Here is a 23,744-nt window from a genome sequence, read left to right on the forward strand (position 1 = left end):
ATAATATATTAACGTGTTTAGTATTTTTTTTCATGTTTACACTTCACACATATTATGACAGGTTTCATGGGCATGGAAATATGCTAACCTTGGGCGAAGTAGCTCATCATTGTATGCCGTGTACTGGAAGTATCCTCTGTTCTCATCCACCAACATGTTGTGAATTCCCATAGGTCACGTACTTCTTTCTCGGAAGTTACATAGGCATACTCATACGAACTGTCAAAACTCAGACTATTGTCTTCAAAACTTCCACCAGTACAGATTGGTTCCTCTAGTGCTGTTGGATTTTGTTAATATCATAAAAATGTGAACATTCAGTGTGATGTGTGCACTAGAAAATAGATTGATTAATCGATTGATTGATTGGTTGGTGAAAATTTGCATTTCTATATTATTATATTTCTATATGAATGTTGTATATATACAACAGGCAATTAATCTACTCACCACATTTGATGTCAGAATCCTTCAATTCAACAGCAGATGAAACATCACCTGGTCGGAAATATGACCACGATATTTCATCACCACAAGTTACATCACAACCACCAATGGCCATACTCTGCAAGCAAAATATAATGTTGTGTTAGCTTTATCTGGATTGCGAATACAACAACTAACATGCAAATGAACAATAATAACGCTAAGATACTAAATATAGATTTAATGAGCATCGTAAACATACTTGTATATCTTGCGGATCAAGGAGTTCACTCCAGATATTGAATTTTGTCATTTCCCCATTGAAAGAGTAACTCTTTGAAAAACCGCCTCCAATTGAGGCTTGCCATGTGCCAAGGATAAGAGTGCCACCTCCAAGAATAGCTTGGTTGTTCTTCAGGTTATATGACGTGTATCTCATGACACCATCTTTGTAATAATGGTATCGTCCGCTGTCAGCTGAATCCCAGGTAAAGCACAAATGATGCCACACACCATAGTTCACGGCAACACTACTACCAGTGGCAGCACCATTATTGACGTAGAGTTGTACATTTGTTGGGTTGTACACGTAGATACTTCCAGTATTGATATTACTGCTTCTGTATGTCATGATATACCTGGATGCTGTAATGTCTCGGCTTCGTACCCAGAAACACATGGTGAATTCATTCATATCAGGAATGGTCTGATATGACTGTGCATAGGCATAGTCTCCTGTGTTGTCCATATCTAACACAGTTCTTTCAAACTTTCCTTCTCCGCATTTTGTGACCCTTGGCTCTAAAAAACAATGTATGATAAGTGAATTTCCCTTTGTCTACACATTAGCATAGATGTATATCATGAGGGTAATTAACAATGATATATGTACAGGAACTTACGACAGTCAGACTCGGCATCTTCCACTTCAACTTCATTGAGTGCCGATGATTTAAATGCAGTCCAGGGAAGAAGATTACCACAGCCATTTTTACAACCACGATTTTCAGCAAGACGCTGAAGAAAATTTAAACAAATATCAGTTAGTTTATGTAGCTAGTTGGTTGGCTTGTGGTTATTAATTTAATATTAATAACTACTATGTAGATCTGCTTTTAAACTCACCTTGATTTCCGTTGCCATGACAACATTATCCCACATGTTGAAATCTGAGATACCACCATTATAAGAATAAGCTCTGTTGAAACCACCTCCTATGCTGCCTTGACGCTGTCCAATTATCAGCGTACCACCTCCCTTCAATAAGAGGTTTGCTTTGAAATTGTTTTGTGTGAAGGCTCTGCTACCGTCTTTGTATATCTCATGCACGCCACCATCTGATGACCACGTGACACACACGTGATGCCACAGACCGTACGTTGTCGATATTCCTGAACTGGTAGCCCAAGTATTCTGTATGCATGCCCGAAGATTCTTAGGAGTTTCGAAAACAATACTGCCAGTGCTGTCGCCATGTGCGTAATAACTCATCATTGCACGGGAGCTTCCTTCATCATTTGTCTTCATCCAGAAGCAAGCAGTAAATGCCCACATGTCTACAAACTCTACTGGTGCCGTGGCATAAGTATATTCAGCAGAACTGTCCATTATCCATGTCTTGTTAGTGTAGGCCCCTTCATCACATGTCACAACTTCCTCCTCTGAAAAAGTCAATATATATGAAATTATGAAATTGAACATTAACCTTTTCACGACTATTTTTTCCATCACAAATTCACAAAACAGTTGCAATTAAAACTAGAAAACTAAAAAAAGAAATATTATGTAACCTATGAATAATTATACATTATTAAGTATTTATATATATTTAAGTGTATTTACCGCATTGCACATCAGAGTCTTCAACAGTAATTCCAGCAATATCATCTTGTCTGAAGAAAGTCCAGGAAATGACGTCACCACATGTATATCCACATGGTTCAGTGAACATTTTCTATAGAACAAGAGAATCAGTTCATTAGTCATAAGTTAATTTGTTTTGTGAATTATCACTACATATGTCCACATTCTTGTCTTAGAAGTTAACATTATAAATGTACATTCTTGTTTATAACATGCTGTTGTGTACATACCTCGATATCCACATCAGCAAGTACTTCACTCCACATATTGAACTTGGCAATTTCACCATTGAATGGATACGATGTACCAAACTGCCCACCAATAGATGCTTGCCACTGTCCGATGATAAAAGCACCACCTCCCGCTATTTTGTAGTTCGTCCTTAGCCCAGTGTTGGTGTAACGTAGGCGACCATCCTTGAAGTATTGGTATTTACCGTTTTCAGATGTCCATGTCATACATGTGTGGAACCAAAGACCATAGTTGATAGCGATTCCACTGTTAGCTCCAGCTGCATTATCAACATAAAATTGTATATTGGTTGGGTTGTACAGGTACATACTGCCAGCATTGATGTTGGATGTTCTGTAGGTGAATATATACTTGGCAGCTGTGGATTGGGTCGTCTTGATCCACATGCAGACTGTTGCTGCTGACATCTCTGGGATTTCTTGCATGACAGATGCATAGCTGTTTGTTGTTCCATCAAATTCAAATTTCTTGTCATCAAAATCACCTTTTCCACATTCCAATTCCCGTGCCTCTGTTGATATAAACGATTTGTTTTAAATACTGTCATAGACTTGCAACTGCATTCAGTTCACTTAACTGTTTTATATATTAATATGCAATACTAACATATACATTATACACTTACTGCATTCAGAGTCACTGTTCTTAACATCAACTTCAATTAGATCATCGCTTTTAAAATCATGCCATGAAATGACATTTCCACATCCATTCTCGCAACCACGATTTGCTACAAGGTCCTGTAAAAGTGGATTGTAAACAAAATTAGAGATATGGCAAGCATATTTGTGATGAATTCATGTTCCGATTTCACAGAATTAACTTATATACAGAATATATAAAAACATAAATATTTATTGCCTGGCAACAAATAAAATCAATCCATTCCATACAGATTTATCTATTCACAGTGTCCAATCTACACATACCTTTATGTCAGAACTATCAAGTTGTGTATTCCACATGTTAAAATCAGATATTTCACCAGCGTATGAATATGTCTTGCTGAATTTACCGCCAATACTTCCTTGTCTTTGTCCGAGAACCAATGAGCCACCACCACGGATAATTTTGTCCTTTGAATAACCGCCTTGTGTATATGCAACACCGCCATCTCTGTAAACGTTATATATACCGTCTTCCCCAGCCCATGAAAGACACACGTGGTGCCACATCCCATAGTTGACTGCCACGGTTGTAGAGCTTCCCCACTGGTTCTTGATGCTGGCTCTCAAATTATATGGGTTCTCAAGCAAAATACTGCTAACACTGTCACCTGCGGCAAGCCAAATGCAAGAATGTATTCTTTGAATATAGATACTTAGTGCATGCATGGATAACATATTTCGAATGTTAAATGAATCTGAATTATACATCTACATATATAACAAATGTAAGCCTACCTTGAGCGAAGTAACTCATCATAGTATGATATGTACTGGTGGTATCCTCTGTTCTCATCCACCAACATGCTGTGAATTCCCACAAATCGCGTATTTCCTTCTCCATAATAGCATATGAATATTCAGATGTGCTGTCAAAGATAAGCGTTTTTCCTTCGTATCTTCCGTCTGAACAGACAGGTTCTTCAGGTTCTGTACAATAATCAAATATATCAAGCAGGCAGTAATTAGGAGAATGAGTATTTATTGAGGTGAGGAATATGAAGTTACCAGATATGAGAAATATATCGTGATTTTTGTGTGAATACTAATACTGTGATGCGAGCTGTTTTTTTTTTAAATTAGCTAATATGCAAATATCGAATCATAGAATGTATTCAAAACTTACCACACTTTATGTCAGAGTCTTGGATCACAACAGCAGATGACACGTCACTGTGTCGGAAATATGACCAGGAAATTATATCACCGCAGTTGGCGTCACATCCTCCTACAGCCATTGTCTATAGAATAGAAACATTGGGAAGTTTTTATAAGTTTTATAGAGACACAATGTGCATTATTGACATACAACGATTATTATGGGTCACCTATAAACAAAGATGGCGATTTTGACTGTTGCGCACACCAAATTCATAAAATTGTTACTACGCAACTTTGATAAAACGCTGGATTGGCGGTACACAGTTTCCAAAATATACGATTACGTCCACATTCTACAAATATTCGCAGCTATAATTATAGTAATAATGGGATTATATGACGCCGTTATTCATGATATCGTGACTATGTAACGATTCATTTTTCACTTTCCTTTAAACAAGAAAGGTCTAACTAACTTTCGTTGACTTGGACCCACCGGCACTAAAAATAATTGGAATTATCTAACAGGACAGGAATTTCGGCTCCATGAACTTTGAATCAATTTCTATAATTTTTTCAAACCCGTGGTTTAATTTTAATCACCTCCCTAAGTGTACATGATAAATAAGGTCACCTACACTGTTACTTAAACAACAGAATTATTTGGCAGTCAAATTACAATGGTATATACCTGTATATTTTCAGCACTCATAACATCACTCCAGATATTGAATTTTGTCATTTCCGCATTGAAGGAGTAGCTCTTTGAGAAACCTCCTCCAATCGAGGCTTGCCATGTGCCAAGGATAAGAGTGCCACCTCCAAGAATAGCTTGGTTGTTCTTCAGGTTATACGACGTGTATCTCATGACACCATCTTTGTAATAATGGTATCGTCCACTGTCAGCTGAATCCCAGGTAAAGCACAAATGGTGCCACACACCATAGTTCACTGCAACACTACTACCAGTGGCAGCACCATTATTGATGTAGAGTTGTACATTTGTTGGGTTGTACACGTAGATACTTCCAGTATTGATATTACTGCTTCTGTATGTCATGATATACCTGGTTGCTGTAGTGTCCCGGCTTCGTACCCAGAAACACATGGTGAATTCATTCATATCAGGAATGGTCTGATATGATTGAATATAAGCATAGTTTTCTGAATTGTCCATATTCAATACTTTGCCATCAAATTCACCACCCTCACAGTCAGTATTTCTTTCTTCTACAAATATCGAGGGAAACGAAATTTGAAAGTGTAGCATGACTCAAAATATTCACAAGTATGATATAACTGTAGCCTATTTTTTCATTCGAAAAAGTTTAATAATTCTTTCACTTACTGCAGATTGCTTCAGCTTCGACAATTTTTGCTTCTATTACTGCTGATTCTGGAATTTCATGCCATGAGACAAGATCCCCACAACCATTTTCGCAACCACGGTTTTCAGCAAATGCCTACAATATTGAGAGTAATGGTAAGAAATTGCATCACAAACAGCAATGTATTTCTAATAGGTGCACAATATTAATTAGATGCTTGACACATGTCTTACTGAGTGTTTCAACATTGGAAAGTATCTCAATTTCATTCATCATTTGAGTAATAGTGAAATGTATTAAAACATTTTCTGATTTTTTTATTTATTCGAAAATATTATCTTATCTACAAATTTATAAACAAACTGTTTTATCATGACACCGAGAAATTGTACTTGCGTTGAATTGCAGTGAACACAGACTTATAGTGATGTTTGTAATTAAGCTTATGGTCTACCTGTATATCAGATGATGCTAAAACTGTTTTCCACATATTAAACTCTGAAATATCTCCTAGGTAGGAATAAGCTCTGTTGAAACCACCTCCAATACTACCCTGTCGCTGACCAATAATAAGCTGCCCTCCTCCTTTAAGGATCAAGTTGGTTCGATAGTTTGACTGCGTGAATGCTCTGCTTCCATCTTTAAATATGCCTAGTTCACCGCCTTCCGATGTCCATGCGAAACACACGTGGTGCCATAGTCCATACGTCACTGATATTCCAGAACTTGACGACCAGGAGTTCTTGATGCTGGCTCTTAAATTTTTGGGAGTTTCCAATATTATACTTCCCGGGTTATCACCCTGTGCAAAATAGCTCATCATAACACGATAACTGCCAACGTCATTCGTTCTCATCCACCAACACGCTGTGAATTCCCACAAGTCATGATCAGGGATTTCAGTTGCAATCTGGGCATACGTGTATTCAGCTGAACTGTCCATAACCAGTGACTTATCTTCTAACTCACCACGAGCACACACTGGCACTTCTTTAACTGAAAATATAATTTAGGTTTGTAAGATTGTAAGTTTGTTTGTAAGTTAAATATTTACTCATTGGTACTCATTTATTTATTGAAAACACAGCTATGTATTCAACTAGCAAAAACACATGTGCATAAACCATGGTAAGGTATTCATTAAAATTACAATGCACAAAATTGGTCTGATCATAACTAATAATATAATTATACATACCACATTTTATGTCAGAGTCTTTAATTACTGCTGTTGATGAGACGTCACTAGATCGGAAGTATGCCCAAGACACTATATCACCACACAATGAACCACAATCGTTTGTTGACATTGCCTATTGAAAAACGACGTATAATAGATTACCTGACGTGGGATGCATGAACTAAAACAATGTCACAAGTGTGCGAATTAAAAGCTTTTCAATTTCAAATTAATGATACATGATGAAACTTTTTGATTGGATACATTAATGCAGCACACACAATATATTGTCTCGTAGTACTTAATATTAAACAATATTCTAAAGCATATAAATCACATATGATGTTCATTTGAATGCGTAACATCACATGATAATTGGAATACCTGTATGGCTTCTGAATTTTTCGCTTCCCCCCAGATGTTGAATTGTGTCATTTCCGCATTGAAGGAGTGACTCTTTGAGAAACCTCCTCCAATCGAGGCTTGCCATGTGCCAATGATAAGCGTACCACCTCCAAGGATAGCTTGGTTGTTCTTCAGATTATATGACGTGTATCTCATGACACCATCTTTGTAATAATGGTATCGTCCACTGTCAGCTGAATCCCAGGTAAAGCACAAATGATGCCACAGGCCATAATTCACAATGATTCCACTAGCAGTTGCAGCTCCGTTATTTACGTATAACTGTACGTTGTTTGGATTATACGAATAGATGCTACCAGAGTTGATATTACTGCTTCTGTATGTCATCAGATATCTGCTGGTCGTGGCGTCGCGGCTTCGTACCCAGAAACACATGGTGAATTCATTCATATCAGGAATGTTTTGATATGACTGAGCATAAGCATAATCTCCACTATTGTCCATATCAAGTACCTTTCGCTCAAATTCTCCGCCTTCACAGGTTGACACTCTTGGCTCTGAAGAATAAATAGATAGCAAATGTTTTCAGCGAATTCGAAATCAAAATCACGTACTCTTAGATAGTCATGTTCATACCATCTCGTACATTCGCTAAATCATATGCATTTGTTGATTTGGTTAGATATATGTAGGGGATATAACATTTACTTTTCTTTTCCCACAATGATGTTGAATTATCAGTTAACTGTGATCCTATTACTCTAATATACTTACGGCAAACTGATTCGGCGTCATTGACCTCAACTTCCGTCAGAGCTGATGAAGTGATATCCGCCCATGAAACAAGAGTTCCACAACCATTTTCGCAGCCACGATTTGATGAAAAGTCCTTCAAAATATATTCGAACAGTCATTCAACGATTAACTAAATAGAAAATAAATTCAAAAACTACATGAAAACATATTTATCACGATTTTATAAGTCAATTACTTACTTGTATTTTAGATGAAAGCAATACTTCTTCCCACATGTTGAAATCTGATATTTCACCAAGGTACGAATATGCCCTGTTAAATCCACCGCCAATACTGCCTTGGCGTTGACCAATGATTAGTTGTCCCCCTCCTTTCAATATTAGATTAGTCCTGTAGCCTGTTTGAGTAAAGGCACGGCTACCATCTTTATATATTTCGTGAACACCTCCATCAGATGACCAAGTCAGACAAACGTGGTGCCAGAGACCATATGTTATAGATATCCCAGAACTAGATGCCCATGAGTTTTTAACGCATGCACGTAAATTCTTCGGTGTTTCTAGAATAATACTTCCTGGGTTATCACCCTGGGCGAAATAGCTCATCATAACACGGGAATTACCAACATCATTCGTTCTCATCCACCAACAAGATGTAAACGCCCACATGTCTGGAAACTCAGCTGGGACAACGGTATATGTGTACTCAGCAGAACTGTCCATCGTCCATGTTTTATTTGTGTAGGGTCCACCAGAACAGACTACCTCTTCTTCCTCTGTAGAATACAAATAAAAGAATATAATCCCTAATAACTGTAAAGAATACTTAGATTGTATCAAAACTCAATATCAATATGTTTTTGTTATCAATAATATATGTTATTTACCCAAGTGCAAAAATACTAACCACATTGTACATCAGAATCTCCTATTGTAATGCCAGCAATGTCATCAGATCTGAAGAACGTCCAGGAAATGACGTCACCACACATGTATCCACATGGTTCAGCAAACATTGCCTATGAAGTGAACGTACGCCCTGTGTTTATTGTCAATTCAACTTATCATTTTGTTGGTTGATGTTATGGACGGAAACAATGCTTAACAACGACTAAATACAACTTTTACTGACCTCTATATCGGCATCTGGAAGTACCTTGCTCCACATATTGAACTTGGCAATTTCACCATCAAATGGATACGATGTACCAAACTGCCCACCAATAGATGCTTGCCACTGCCCAATGATGAATGAACCTCCTCCAGCTATTTTGTAGTTCGTCCTTAGCCCAGTGTTGGTGTATCTAAGTCTAGCATCTTTGAAATACTGGTATTTACCACTTGCGGATGTCCATGTCATACATGTGTGGAACCAGAGACCATAGTTGATAGCGATTCCACTGTTAGTTCCAGCTGCGTTATCAACATAAAATTGTAGATTGGTTGGGTTGTACAGGTACATACTGCCAGCATTGATGTTGGATGTTCTGTAGGTGAATATATACTTGGCAGCTGTGGATTGGGTCGTCTTGATCCACATGCAGACTGTCGCTGCTGACATCTCTGGGATTTCTTGCATGACAGATGCATAGCTGTTGGTTGTTCCATCAAAATCAAACTTTTTGTCATCAAAATCGCCCTTCCCACATTCAGTCTGTCGTGCTTCTATAATAGAACAATTTTGATGTTGATGTTAGTTACTATTGCGAAGACCAAATTGCTTATGAATAAATGATTGCATTCATTAATAAAGTAATGTTAGGGAGGTAACTGCAAATATACAACGACGTATTGGACGTCTAAAAGGCTGACCTACTGATTATCATGATAGATCTTGAGACAATGTTAAATGTTATTGGTCATAGTTGTATTCAACTAGACATGTCCACTGATTACTGGTTGCATAGTGGTTGTTGCATCAGACTCATGATCGGTCGACCAAAGTCCTAACTTATGCTGAACATCAAAAGGGTCGACCCCTACCCTGGATGAGTGTGCCACAGACTCAATGGGAAGGCCAATTCCACTGACTGAGATTCATTCACTAACTAATGCGACCTTGGGGAACCTTTGTTAAGGTCCGCAGGTGCATGTGTTCAACTGAGCCTGGTTGATGCCAGGATAGCACATTAAAATTACCATTTGATAGAGAGATGGCCGCATAGCCCTGTCATGTAGTCCCAAACATGAATATGACTTCAGTGACAAAAATGCATGTGTCAGCACTAGCACTAGTATTTGAAATTTGCACATACATGCTCACGAGTAATGTATTATAACATACCACAAATGGCGTCAGAATTTTCGACATCTACTTCTACTAGATCACTACTGGTGAAATCATCCCATGAGATCAGATTTCCACAACCATTTTCACAACCACGGTTTTCTACGAATCCCTGTAAGCAAGTATTAAAAGTCCAGTAATAGAGATTAGCAAATAAGATTTGAAGTTTTACAATATTATATTAAGCAGAAGCATATCACTCACTCGTGATTCACAAATCAATACAAAAGGTTTGTTCATAATATTTCTTATTATAACATGGTTAGTCCGAATCTAGCAATTTGATTGGCTGTAGCTATGTCTTATATCTGACACTATGTCCTGTGACAGAAACTGAATAAACTAGATTATGTATCTAACTGAATCTAGATCACATGAGTGTAGTACATCTACTAATATGAATTATTATTATTATTGCCAAGAATGGTACTATATTGCGCATTTTGCAGCATAGCATTTGAATCGAAAACGTGCCGTCATCAGCGCTTTTGTCCCTTTCACTCACAGGGTCTGTTGTCTGTTTCGTTAACCGACGTAAAGGCAAAAATCACAATTTAAAACATTCTATCTCTTTTTGGCTTGTTTTATGTGTGGACATAATGTCGGTATTATCGCTAGTTCGTTGAAATGTACTAGAATTGTTGTCACTCTTGCCATGTGCCTCGCCAATATATGCGTTTGTTATATGGAGTGCGTTTAGCATTGGAATTTGAATACGATATCTAGAACACCGCTCACTACATGGTGGGTAAACTCTGATGCCTCAAAAATGAATTAGAATGACAGTTGACACAAATAAAACAGAAAAATATACGTAGAATTCATTATATAACGCAATAACAGTGATATCACACTACTTCGGTGTTTTTTATTTATTTAAATGGTTCGTTGTCCACAATGACGTTGAGAGAATTTGATATTTACACATAGAATCGTGATATAACGTGATTTTGTAGTGCATTGTTTGTGCGAGCATGTTATTATGAGGTTATATACAATACGCTCGGTTATTACCACCTGCCAGATATGCTAATTTTACCCAGAGAGTTTGCTAAATAAGCTCGTTTGTTGTTTTTACCTCTAATTAAGAAGCGGTCTACAGAAATGTTATATTATATAATAGTTACTTTGTGACAGTGTATAATTTATTTGCAATAAAGCACATTGATTGTAACTTGACAACGAGGTGATACAATCTTATACTGTGTATTCAAACAGAGGACTTGCTGTAGGGAGGGCATGATAAACATGACACAATTTACTTATTTTACCAAGTTTTAAGAGTAAATTACATGACCTGAGACTAAAGTCCAAAAAAGCCTCCTTTAAAATATCATACCTTTATATCATCTGAGACTAAACAGGTATTCCACATGTTAAAATCTGACATCTCTCCAGCATAGGAATATGTCTTACTGAATCCACCTCCGATACTTCCTTGTCTTTGCCCAAGAACCAATGTGCCACCACCACGGATAATTTTGTCCTTTGAGTAACCGCTTTGTGTATATGCAACACCGCCATCTCTGTAAACGTTATATATACCGTCTTCCCCAGCCCATGAAAGACACACGTGGTGCCACATCCCATAGTTGACTGCTACTGTTGTTGAGCTTCCCCACTGGTTTTTAATAACAGCTCTCAGATTATACGGGTTTTCTACAAGAATGCTGCTGACGCTATCACCTATTAGAGGAACAAATAATGTTATTATTGCCACCAATCAAGGATGCATATCAAACGGGTAACTCATTACAGACAGTACCCTACATAACTCTATGTCGGTTGATAAACGTTGGTGTACGTATTTATTGAAGTCCAACTGATGTACGATATTAAAGGTGAATTTGTACATCACACCCACGCACCCACAGTCTCCCTGATTGGAAATAAATAATCTAACCACTTTACCATAACAATCAGACTCACCTTGTGCAAAATAACTCATCATAGTATGATATGTACTGGTGGTATCATCTGTTCTCATCCACCAACACGCTGTGAATTCCCACAAATCGCGTATTTCCTTCTTCATAATAGCATATGAATATTCAGATGTGCTGTCAAATGTGATGCTTTTTTCTTCATATGCACCGCCTGAGCACACTGGTTCATCAGGTTCTGGAACAATAAGTTTGAATATTGTGTATTTATATTATTCTATTCATCCTATGTAATGTAATCTAAGTATTCTGCTAAAAGCAATCTACTTACGAGTGAAATGTTGGCCGAGCCGAATATTTTTACTCCATATGTTAAGATTGTCGCTTATTTCAGCAAAATTTGAGCCTTTTGGCGTAATATTTTAACTAAAATGCGATCGTTTTAGGTCCAGTTTTCAACCGACTTTCTTGTAAACACACAAATTTAGCTTACCACATTTGATATTCGAATCTTTCATTTTAACTGAGTCAGGTATGTCAGTGGAACGGAAGTAAGACCATGATACTACATCACCACAGTTATTATCACAACCTCCAATCGCCATCTCCTGCGAACAACAAAACAAAATAATATTCATTATTTTCAGAACTTAATTAATTGACATTGTATGTATATATATTCATAACAAGTTTATATATACAATTAATCGTAATTTAATTATCAATTACACCACCATTGTTCACTTGCACTAAAAGGAAAAAGAAATATACATACCTGTATATCTTCAGCACCAAGTTTTTCACTCCAGATGTTGAATTTAGTCATCTCACAGTTAAACGAGTAACTCTTTGAAAATCCTCCACCAACTGAAGCTTGCCACTGACCAAGAATAAGACTGCCACCTCCAAGAATAACTTGATTGTTTTTTAAGTTATAAGAAGTGTATCTCATAACACCATCTTTGAAGTATTTGTAACGACCACTGTCCGCCGAATCCCATGTGAAGCACATATGATGCCAAACACCATAGTTCACAGCTGTACCACTAGCAGTTGCAGCTCCGTTATTCACATATAACTGTACGTTGTTCGGATTATATAAATAGATGCTTCCAGAGTTGATATTACTGCTTCTGTATGTCATCAGATATCTACTAGTCGTTGTGTCGTGGCTTCGAACCCAGAAACACATGGTGAATTCACTCATTTCTTTTATGCTTTGGTAGGATTGAGCATATGCAAAGTCATCACTGTTGTCCATTTCCATTACAGTACGTTCATATTCACCAGAACCACATTCGGTTACTCTGTCCTCTGTTGACAAATTGGGAGGTACATAGGAAGTTGGTACATTGTAGTCTGAGATAAATATGTCATATGTATATCACATTCAGAGTGTCACAGCCACTGCAATCAAGTTAGCTGTTAAAGCTAACCAATCCATAGTCATATAATTAACATATACCATACCGCAAATTGATTCTGCATCAACAACTTCAGCTTCAACAAGAGAAGATTCTGAAATTCCGTGCCAGCTAACGAGGTCGCCACATCCATTATCACATCCACGATTTTGAGCAAATCCCTAAAATAAAACAATCAATATAAGACAAAACTCAAAAATATCAAATCCTTATTCACAATGATATTGAAATAATGTACGATCAAATATATATTCTTATATGTCTGTATCAGAACACTTTGCGAACATGTGTCCTTACCTGTATATCAGTAATGGGTAAGACGTCACTCCACATGTTGAATTCCAAAACATCTCCAAGATAAGAATAGGCTCTGTTGAAACCACCTCCAATACTTCCTTGACGTTGGCCAATGATCAGCTTTCCACCACCTCTCAGAAGAAGATTCGTTCTATAGTTACTCTGTGTGAAGGCTTTACTCCCATCTTTAAAGATGTTGAGAACGCCACCTTCTGATGTCCAAGCCAGACAAACATGGTGCCACAGTCCGTATGTTACGGATATACCAGAGCTTGAAGACCACGAGTTTTTGATACTAGCTCTGAGGTTCTGTGGGGTTTCCAGGATAATGCTACCTGGATTGTCACCCTCAGCAAAGTAACTCATAACAGCACGGTAATTTCCAACGTCATTCGTTCTCATCCACCAACAAGCTGTAAACGCCCACATGTCACGGAATTTGGTTTGCAACTCAGCATAGCTATACTCTGAAGAGCTATCCATTTTCCAAGCTTTGTCTTTGAAATCTCCATCCGAACAAACTGGTTCTTCGGGTTCTGAAAAGATCATATAAATTACTATGTTAATATTTACTTAATTTGCATTGGTTACAACACAATTCAGCTAACTGACAGTTTATAAATATCATGGCCCAGCTAAGAATGTGATAGTATCATGTCAATATTGTTTTCACATGGTAAAACATCAATCCAAAAATCTCAAATAACAAATTTTCCTTGAAGAATGTTTAAACTGTTGTTTAATGATTATTCTAGTAACCACTGAAAAATGATTGCATGAGCAAACTAAGGAAAATAATATGTGGCTGTTTTAAAAGAGATGAACCTATGAAGCATGATACATCATTCATTAAAAAATAATAATCTGTATATGCAGTCATAAAACCGGAAATTAAAACTAACAATCATGGCCTCACCACTGCGGGAAGAAACACTACCTACCACATCAAACCATGCACCATGCAAAATGGGGTGAAGTTAACAGCGCCCCCACAGTGTCATAGATACACCTACCACATTCCATGTCTGAATTCTTAACAACAACTGCAGAAGATATATCAGTAGATCGGAAGTGTGACCAAGAAATAGCATCACCACACTGTAAATCACAATCATTCTCTGCCAATGCCTAATAAAAGTAAATACACGTTTTAAACCTGTAACTAATAGATTATTTCAAATAGACATATTACAAATACATATATGTATGTCGCAGGTCTTCATACATCATATACAGTCATAAGAAGTTACAATGCAAACAAGCTTCAACAGACCCACCTGAATAGCATCACTGCTCCATTTTTCACTCCAGATATTGAATTTTGTCATTTCTGCATTGAATGAGTAACTTTTTGAGAACCCTCCTCCAATTGAAGCTTGCCATGTGCCAAGGATAAGCGTACCATCGCCGAGAATAGTCTGACTGTTCTTTAGATTATATGAAGTGTACCTCATTCTACCGTCTTTGTAATAATGGTATCGCCCACTATCGGCTGAGTCCCACGTGATACACAAGTGATGCCATACACCATAGCTGACAACCATCCCACTTGCAGAGGCGGCGCCGTTATTCACATACAGTTGAACGTTGTTCGGATTATACAAATATATGCTACCAGAGTTGATATTACTGCTTCTGTATGTCATCAGATATCTACTGGTTGAGGCGTCATGACTTCTTACCCAGAAACACATGGTGAATTCATTCATATCGGGCATAGTTTGAAAGGACTGGGCATAAGCAAAGTCATCGCTGTTGTCCATATCAAACACTTTGCGTTGAAACTCTCCAGCATCACACTCTGTTACGCGGTTCTCTGCAAAATATAAAACATGGCAATTGAAAAACCTGCACCTATCCTAATCTGATTCAATCTGCAACAAGCAAATCGATTGTTTTCTAATGTAGGTTAGCTTACCACACGTTGCTTCAGCATCCACTACTTTAACTTCCTCAAGAGCAGACTCTGCAATTCCATGCCATGATACAAGATTCCCACAGCCATTTTCACAGCCACGGTTTTCAGAATATCCCTGGACAATGAAAAAATACAAATAGTAAATGTCTTAAGCTTTCTATTCCCATAAAATCGTAATTGGAGCATGTGCTGTAGGAAATCGAAGTAAATGTAATCTGTAATTTCTCAAGTTAATTATTTACTTGTTTTATTTGTTTAAAGCTTTGAATACCGCCATGAGTATCACCTGGAAAACACTGTATTCAAATTAGTATGTTTGATGTAATTCATATAGACTCCAGTCTCTCTCTTTGTTTTATGTTGATTTTAACTTGAAAACTAGGAATGTAACTGATTAAACTCTTGATAGTGTATCAAATGAGTTAGTTACCTTAATGTCATTGGATTCTATCAAAGAATCCCACATGTTGAACTCTGAGATATCTCCAAGATAAGAATAGGCTCTGTTGAAACCACCTCCAATACTTCCTTGACGTTGGCCAATGATCAGCTTTCCACCACCTCTCAGAAGAAGATTCGTTCTGTAGTTACTCTGCGTAAAGGCTTTGCTGCCATCTTTAAAGATGTTGAGAACGCCACCTTCTGATGTCCAAGCCAGACAAACATGGTGCCACAGTCCGTATGTTACGGATATACCAGAGCTTGAAGACCACGAGTTTTTGATACTAGCTCTGAGGTTCTGTGGGGTTTCCAGGATAATGCTACCTGGATTGTCACCCTCAGCAAAGTAACTCATAACAGCACGGTAATTGCCAACGTCATTCGTTCTCATCCACCAACAAGCTGTAAACGCCCACATGTCACGGAATTCAGTTTCCAATTCAGCGTAAGTAAACTCAGCAGAACTATCTAGTTCCCATGTCTTGTCTTTGAAATCACCTCGGGCACACGTTGGCTTCTCTGGTTCTGGGAAAAGCAGTAGAATACTTTATATTACATCATGACACCGGAAACAAATAATGGCTTTTTTTTCAGAATAGTGCGTTCTAGGCAATGTGATCTATTGTTCCACGCGTGTTCCCCTAAATTATGATGCATATGGTAAATTGCTATAGTTAAATTCATATACCGATTGTAAAACACCACGTTTTTATTCATATACCGACTGTATAACGCCATGTTCTCATTCATGTACAGACTGTCAAACGCTACGACTGAAAGTCTATTGTAATCTGACAATTGTTAATGTTGGTAGTTAACTGACCAGATTTGGCAACTTTTATTATACTTACCACATCGGATATCAAAATCTTCTACTGTTACTGAAGCTAAGTCACTAGAGCTTAGGGATGCCCATGATACCGCATTGCCGCAGTATGCTTCACACGGATTATCAGCCATAGCCTATTAAGAAAAAGAACAGTTAACACCTCTTTAGTATACTAGTGAAATACACTTCTAAAGCACCGTTCTTATAAGTTGCGCCCTCTGTGGCAGGGGCGTTTCTATGACGTCAATAATGATGTAAGGAACACTGTTCACAAGTTCGTCGCTAGAGGGCGCGATTTTTATAAGCCCGTTTAGATCATCATTATGCCCACAATTTAATTTCACATTCAAAACCAGAGAATCGTGAGGGGCTTTCGGCACAAGCATTCCCAGAATATTTAGGCATGGTGATTTTTCACGTGATTCAGGAATAACAAGGGCAGAACATTTTGTGGACATGCTTAATATTTATTTATTCATTTATTTCGTATTTGATAATATTTGTCATTTCACTTTTAAATCACACAAAAATTGGTGTGTTCTTTTCATGGAGTCTTACGCCAAAACAATATGCTGATTAATGGGAAGTGGAAACCAACAAGGAGAAAACGTCTCGGCATATACTGTAAAGCATCACAATGTGCCAAATTATAATTTATGACAAATCACACTTTATATGTATTAATTGCATCATGTTTTGGTATTATTATGGCGATACGTAAGTAAATAAATCGATGTCAGTACCGAGTACGGGTGATTAGTGCCCTATGAACCAAAAAATGCTAGGTCATTTAAAGTCGGGGTGAGTGTATACCACACCGAAATGCATTATGGGAAAACATATTATGTTAATTACCTGAATGGCTTCAACATCCATTCTCTCATTCCATATGTTGAAAGCGGACATTTCGGCATTAAAAGAGTAACTCTTCGAGAAGCCACCTCCAATTGATGCTTGCCACTGTCCGAAGATCATCGTACCACCTCCGAGGATAGTCTGGCTGTTCTTTAGATTATACGACGTGTACCTCATTCTACCATCTTTGTAGTAATGGTATCGCCCACTATCGGCTGAGTCCCACGTGATACACAAGTGATGCCATACACCATAGCTGACAACCATCCCACTTGCAGAGGCGGCGCCGTTATTCACATACAGTTGAACGTTGTTTGGATTATACAAATATATGCTACCAGAGTTGATATTACTGCTTCTGTATGTCATCAGGTATCTGCTGGTTATGGCGTCACTACTTCTTACCCAGAAACACATGGTGAACTCCGTCATATCCGGAATGGATTCCGGCATCGTCACGTAACTGAAGTCGGACTTAGTGTTGTCAATGTCCAGCATCTTTTTGCCAAACGTACCATCGCTACATCCTGGTAACAAATGAAATAAAATGTAGTCTTGGACTATCAACATTTTTGTGTCATTGTCGCTTAATTCGTCGATATTTTTCTTGATCTATAACAGTATTTCTTGTACTTATTTTATGAAATGTATCTTTAATTTTGCAGCTCCTGTAAAAGTGAGCCCCTGCTTTAAAAGGGTAGCAACAAATAAATAAATAAATAAATAAATATTGACGAGTGGAATATACATTCGACGCAAATGGCCGTCGAAACCTCGCCGAGAGCAAAAGAGTCGCGTGACTTGTTCTTGCCCTGCAAATAGTTACATTCTCCCCTGTCATCACGCCCATTGGTCCATTGGTATTCTCGGGTTGACATCCGGGCATTTACCCGCCTGGTAGCCGGTGAACAACGGTAGAAGCTCTAAATAAAATGTGCTTCCGACCAGTTGTTGAGAATCCCCTGAGCACGGTAACAACATTACCCTTACATGTGCAATTTATATACATTTGGTTGTTTAGGATTGTCTCATAGTTGAGTTTGTACTGTTTTCTCGACTTTGGCTATTTTCACCGGCTCTTCGACCTGTGTACCAAAGCAGCTTGCGCAGAGCCCATGGAAATACATGGTACATTGGTGCGTGACGTAACAACATAGACGGGCAACATACGTTCTGGGACGTACCTTCGCTCCCGAGAATATGTTACTAAGATAGTTGGAGCAGTGAATGCGATGAGAGGATAGAATAAAATTCTATATTAGGAGATCTCGGAGGCCATTTGTAGCTAAGGCGCATTTCATCAAACCCAAAATGCGGACATGAAACTGTGGCGATGGCACAGGTGGCAGAGGTGGCGATCGCCCCTTCGAAAATTGTTAGGGCGCGTCGCCCCTCTAAATTCAAGCTGAAACCCTTTGTGTCGGCAAAATTTGCCCCACAAAATGAAGGAAATGGCGTTACAGGGGGTCTAGAATCTAGAATTCTAGAAGTCTAGAATTCAAAATTTGTAAGGGGGAGCATGCCCCGGACCCCCTTGTAAGGTCGCGAGGGATGGTGAGCAGATCTCGCCCCTCCATGCAAAATGTCGTGCCGCCGCCTCTGTGAACCCTTGAAGCATAAGTATAATCTTCATGGTAAATGGCATATTGTGTTGCAAACCTTGCCATTTGTATGTATGTACATACGTGTGAATAATTATTAACACTAAGACATTTCGACATTGTGATATTGATTTTGACAAGACAATTCAGAAATTTATATTAAGAATAATTCATAACGATATGTATTCCCTATGCAACCATAAATAATTTTCATAATTACTGTTTACACAAGAATAAACAGAAAAAAAAGATAATTTGCTATACGTATATCTGCATGTATTAAAATGCGGGTAGGTAACTTTACTCAAAGGCATTAAGTGAAAAATTTAATGAATTGAAAGGTTTACGTAATTAGTTTTGGTGATCTGTTGACACTTATAGTGACTAAGAAAAACAATACATTCGAAAGTGGAAATTCAGTGAAGGAATTCAACATACCACCCATGCGCCTGTCGCAAATATAAGGCTTAAAGGAGACTATAGCAATATATACAATACTACATCAGATCGTGTGCGTTGTGCGATATATGGAGATCAGAATTGTGGAATAATTGTTATAACCATGTTGTCATTCACAACACTTACATTTCGTGTGTTCTGATGAGTTGGAACGGCTGTACTTACAACTGCGTTCAAGTTAAAGATACATCTATATCGACATAGGTAACTTGTATTTTACTTTCGTAGATATAAAATGCTATGCCATTCGATATAACTACACGAATGTTGTGGGTGTTTATTTGTTTGTAATGCTATAAACAAGACTGAAGCATTGTGTAGGAAGTTACGCTGGTAAAATAAAAGTTTTTCTTTCCATTGTTCTAAACGCTTGTAGTCACATTAACGTATCCTTACCTTGCGCGTATACACCGGGTTGAAGGGAGACCAAAATCACAATCAGTACACCCAGCAATCCAGGATCAATACCCGGTGTCCCACCCATGTTGACCATAGAGTGGAGTGAGGATTTCAAGTAAGTGTTCGTATTTTATACCATTTGATATGTAATCATTCATTCAAAAGTGTTTCATTAATTAAACATGCAAATTAAAACCGAGTATCATATTGCGCGGTGCGTTGCGCGGGACGTTTGACGGCCATGTTTATTCTGTCAAATACAGCAGCTAGTATATTAGTATGTATTACATGGTTTAAGTATCGATGCGTTTTCTCATAACATTCATCACGTACTGCTTGTTTCCGGAACTGGAGTCGTAAAAAAATAATGTCCCTGCGTTATTGCTTGAATATTGATCTTCGCGTCGCACCCGTTTTGATATCGGACACATGGCGACGTGTACAACGCGTGTAAAATACCTTGTTTGTTTTAATTACATGAAAATCGAACACTCCCTTTAAATTGCTAGCTATTGTCGATATTTTGTATTTATCGTGGATGCTGAACACGAATCACTGACATGATGACAAAATGGGTTACAACGCCGCGGCGTGCAACATACATAGACTGCTCTCGCAATTTCTCTGTGACTAAGTGTAGGTCGTATAATACGTCATTCCTAAATGTATATTTACTATCACGACTTAAAGTACCCCAACACTTTTATTTCTGTGTTTTATTCAATCAAATTCCATTTCTGCTCATGACCGGGTCATGATGTTTGAACCGCTTTTCCCATCATATTGAAAATATCTATACGTGTGGGGAAGCTAACTTGACAATACATTGCCCTCATAACTATACATCAAGTGGAATGTCACTAAAATAGAACGCAACAGATGGAATAAGTCGTGTTTTTATTACATTTGAACCCGCTCATTTCTACAACGTATGTAATTAAATATGATAATTAGATTTATAAATAAAAAAATATTCATTTACAATACAGCTCAATCAATTTGTTTTCGTGTTTTCTTTTGATGTTTCATTTGATATAATAAAAACATAGAATTATCGGTTTTTCGGTGGATACTCGACGTTTCTAAATTATGTCTAAGCAATAATGCCAGTTGTATATGAATATTTAAGTTTGTCTTTTGTAATGTAATGCCAGTGATACGTAGACGTTTCGTTGATAATTTGTGCTACTATGTTTTACATACACAGAATTTCCAATATTCGGCAACTCACTGCCGAATTTCAATCCTATCTTGATATCACGTGATTGTACAAATTATAATTTGAAACGTCGTCTCAAAAATAATTTAATCGAAATGTTTATTTACAGAATATAGTTGTGTGTTAACGCCTACTCGTGCCGTGGCCGTGGTTGGTCGTAGCCAGATTCTGAATAAATGTGACACCTTCCGATACATGTTTTCTATGTTAATACAATGTATGAACGGTAATGATCTTAGTTCGAAATCGGGCCTCAAATAATATCGCAAGATTTTTTTTCATTCGCACAACAGTAGCATTGCGGCAGACTTTCTTGTATTTGGTATACTTATTATTAGGATAACTTATTCCAGTATCTTTATATAAATTTTGCGATATATGATAATATGCCAACACCGTATCGATATTGTAGCACGGCCATTAACGAGACATTTAAAATATATTCTTTGCACTGGCAAATGCGGGATAGTGGGAAATGTTGACAGGTATGTGTCGATCAAGTTACGTGACACTGGTGGTGAGTTACGTAATGACACCGTTTAACCAAATATTTGAATAAACTCAAACTATTAACGGCCTCGTTATTGTTTTCAATTATTTCACAAACATCCACTAGGAATTCTCAGCAAACACTTGAAAACTTCCTGCACTCGACATTGATGGGGACATTACGATACTTTGTGTCAAGTGATTTGAAAATTGTTGTAAAGAGAAGAGCGGGTTTAAAATTCTACTGTGTTTGTCCGGTGCGTGTTGTATCGTATGACGAAATGGCTGAAATATCAATGACCGCCGCAGTTACAGGTGGTTGTGCTTAAAACAGAGTCATTAATGTTGAATTACGATATCCTTGGTCAGTACCGATTAATCCCGATTGAGTCTTGTCTAATCTATCATATGTGTGTTATGGTATCACGGACTAATGTGACGTCACAATTAACGCAGTCTCATAATTAGACTTTCCAAGTTTTTTATATATGTTTTCCGATATATGACGAGTTGATGAATTAGCAATATATTAAAACAATGCATTCGAACATAGATACTCGCCAACAACATCAGTTCACACATTTATCTGCACCTTGACACAGCTGGTTAAACTTCACAAAAGTACGCAATCAATTAAAACTGAAAAGCACATTTAACATGTTTTCCATTCGTGACGTATATTTGAATGAAGCTATACCGAATAGAAACGCCACGACAGTTATCAATATCATCGTGCATCTAAAGAAGCGATATACGCGATGTGAATAACTCTGAGTATTTTTAGCATGGTTAAATAATTATTACAAAATTGGATTTTGTTTGAGCATGATTATCCATAATACAAAACCCCAGTTTTAGCCGTAAATATTGCAGTATGCGTTCGATGAAATACTGAAACACGTTCCTGGTTAAACAATCCGTACAGGTAATTAAAACTCATGTTTTTTATTATTTCATCCTACGAATACAGCCGTATTTAAGGCCATAACATAATTTCCATTTCACAGCAAATCATACCCGAACGTAAGACAAAATATCAAACACAGTTATTTGAACTTGCTCACAATATTCAAAGTTTTCCGCATTTCCCCTTAATAAATAAATCAAAAATAAAGTTTGTTCGAAATAAATCGGAAATATTTTTCGACAACTATAATAATTATTTTAGAATAGACTTTCTAAAGATCTTGCCATTATAGAAAATTACCCGACGAGGCCAAAATAAAAGCCTGTCAGTATAAATGTGTTATTACGTAATTTATTGTGTAGCTATATATATATTTGTGTGCACGTAATGAAAATAGTCTTCACCAATATATTTGTTTGTAATTAACAAAACGAGGACATAACGGGGAATATCGTATTACGCAAATAATTCGATGAATTACATATATTTCTAAACAGATTGTGATAGTATCTCTTCACCAATATCAGCTTCTTCTAATTTACAAAATCCATCTGTTTTACTGTGTAACTCGAATGTATAAAGTTTACATGGATGATTTCCAAATTTGCTCTGTGTTTAGGTGTAGTACTTACACCTCATGTCAAAGAAAACCTACTAGTACCCGGCCGAAGAGGCGGAGTTACACACAACTTATATACTGGCTTTAATTTCACGAGCTGTGAAAATTAAAAGGTTTACAGTATATATAGTGCAATTTATTTTCTATCTGGTGTTCCATGATAGTCTACTGAAAATGAGCA

General features: G+C 37.4%; 1 protein-coding gene across 1 annotated transcript in view; it reads right to left on the reverse strand.

Annotated features, from left to right (window-relative positions):
* Positions 1-20,414, reverse strand: part of LOC100373294 (uncharacterized) — a 42,639-nt gene extending 22,225 nt beyond the window's left edge. The window contains exons 1-30 of the mRNA XM_085506311.1: positions 20,327-20,414; positions 17,871-18,397; positions 17,038-17,149; positions 16,176-16,711; positions 15,746-15,860; positions 15,105-15,643; positions 14,841-14,955; positions 13,828-14,363; positions 13,577-13,691; positions 12,882-13,420; positions 12,600-12,714; positions 12,141-12,344; positions 11,563-11,909; positions 10,221-10,335; positions 9,069-9,601; positions 8,844-8,955; positions 8,177-8,712; positions 7,956-8,070; positions 7,200-7,738; positions 4,333-4,447; positions 3,945-4,136; positions 3,471-3,817; positions 3,167-3,281; positions 2,520-3,052; positions 2,269-2,380; positions 1,552-2,087; positions 1,329-1,443; positions 689-1,227; positions 451-565; positions 89-280 (exon numbers count right to left, since the gene is read on the reverse strand). Of these exons, the coding sequence (XP_085362437.1) occupies positions 89-280; positions 451-565; positions 689-1,227; positions 1,329-1,443; positions 1,552-2,087; positions 2,269-2,380; positions 2,520-3,052; positions 3,167-3,281; positions 3,471-3,817; positions 3,945-4,136; positions 4,333-4,447; positions 7,200-7,738; positions 7,956-8,070; positions 8,177-8,712; positions 8,844-8,955; positions 9,069-9,601; positions 10,221-10,335; positions 11,563-11,909; positions 12,141-12,344; positions 12,600-12,714; positions 12,882-13,420; positions 13,577-13,691; positions 13,828-14,363; positions 14,841-14,955; positions 15,105-15,643; positions 15,746-15,860; positions 16,176-16,711; positions 17,038-17,149; positions 17,871-18,397; positions 20,327-20,414 (8,749 nt within the window). The remainder of the gene's footprint in view (positions 1-88; positions 281-450; positions 566-688; positions 1,228-1,328; positions 1,444-1,551; positions 2,088-2,268; positions 2,381-2,519; positions 3,053-3,166; positions 3,282-3,470; positions 3,818-3,944; positions 4,137-4,332; positions 4,448-7,199; positions 7,739-7,955; positions 8,071-8,176; positions 8,713-8,843; positions 8,956-9,068; positions 9,602-10,220; positions 10,336-11,562; positions 11,910-12,140; positions 12,345-12,599; positions 12,715-12,881; positions 13,421-13,576; positions 13,692-13,827; positions 14,364-14,840; positions 14,956-15,104; positions 15,644-15,745; positions 15,861-16,175; positions 16,712-17,037; positions 17,150-17,870; positions 18,398-20,326) is intronic.
* Positions 20,415-23,744: the final 3,330 nt, after the last annotated feature.

Source organism: Saccoglossus kowalevskii, chromosome 12, assembly GCF_978046115.1.
Source record: "Saccoglossus kowalevskii chromosome 12, keSacKowa6.1, whole genome shotgun sequence".
NCBI classification, from domain to species: Eukaryota; Metazoa; Hemichordata; class Enteropneusta; family Harrimaniidae; genus Saccoglossus; species Saccoglossus kowalevskii.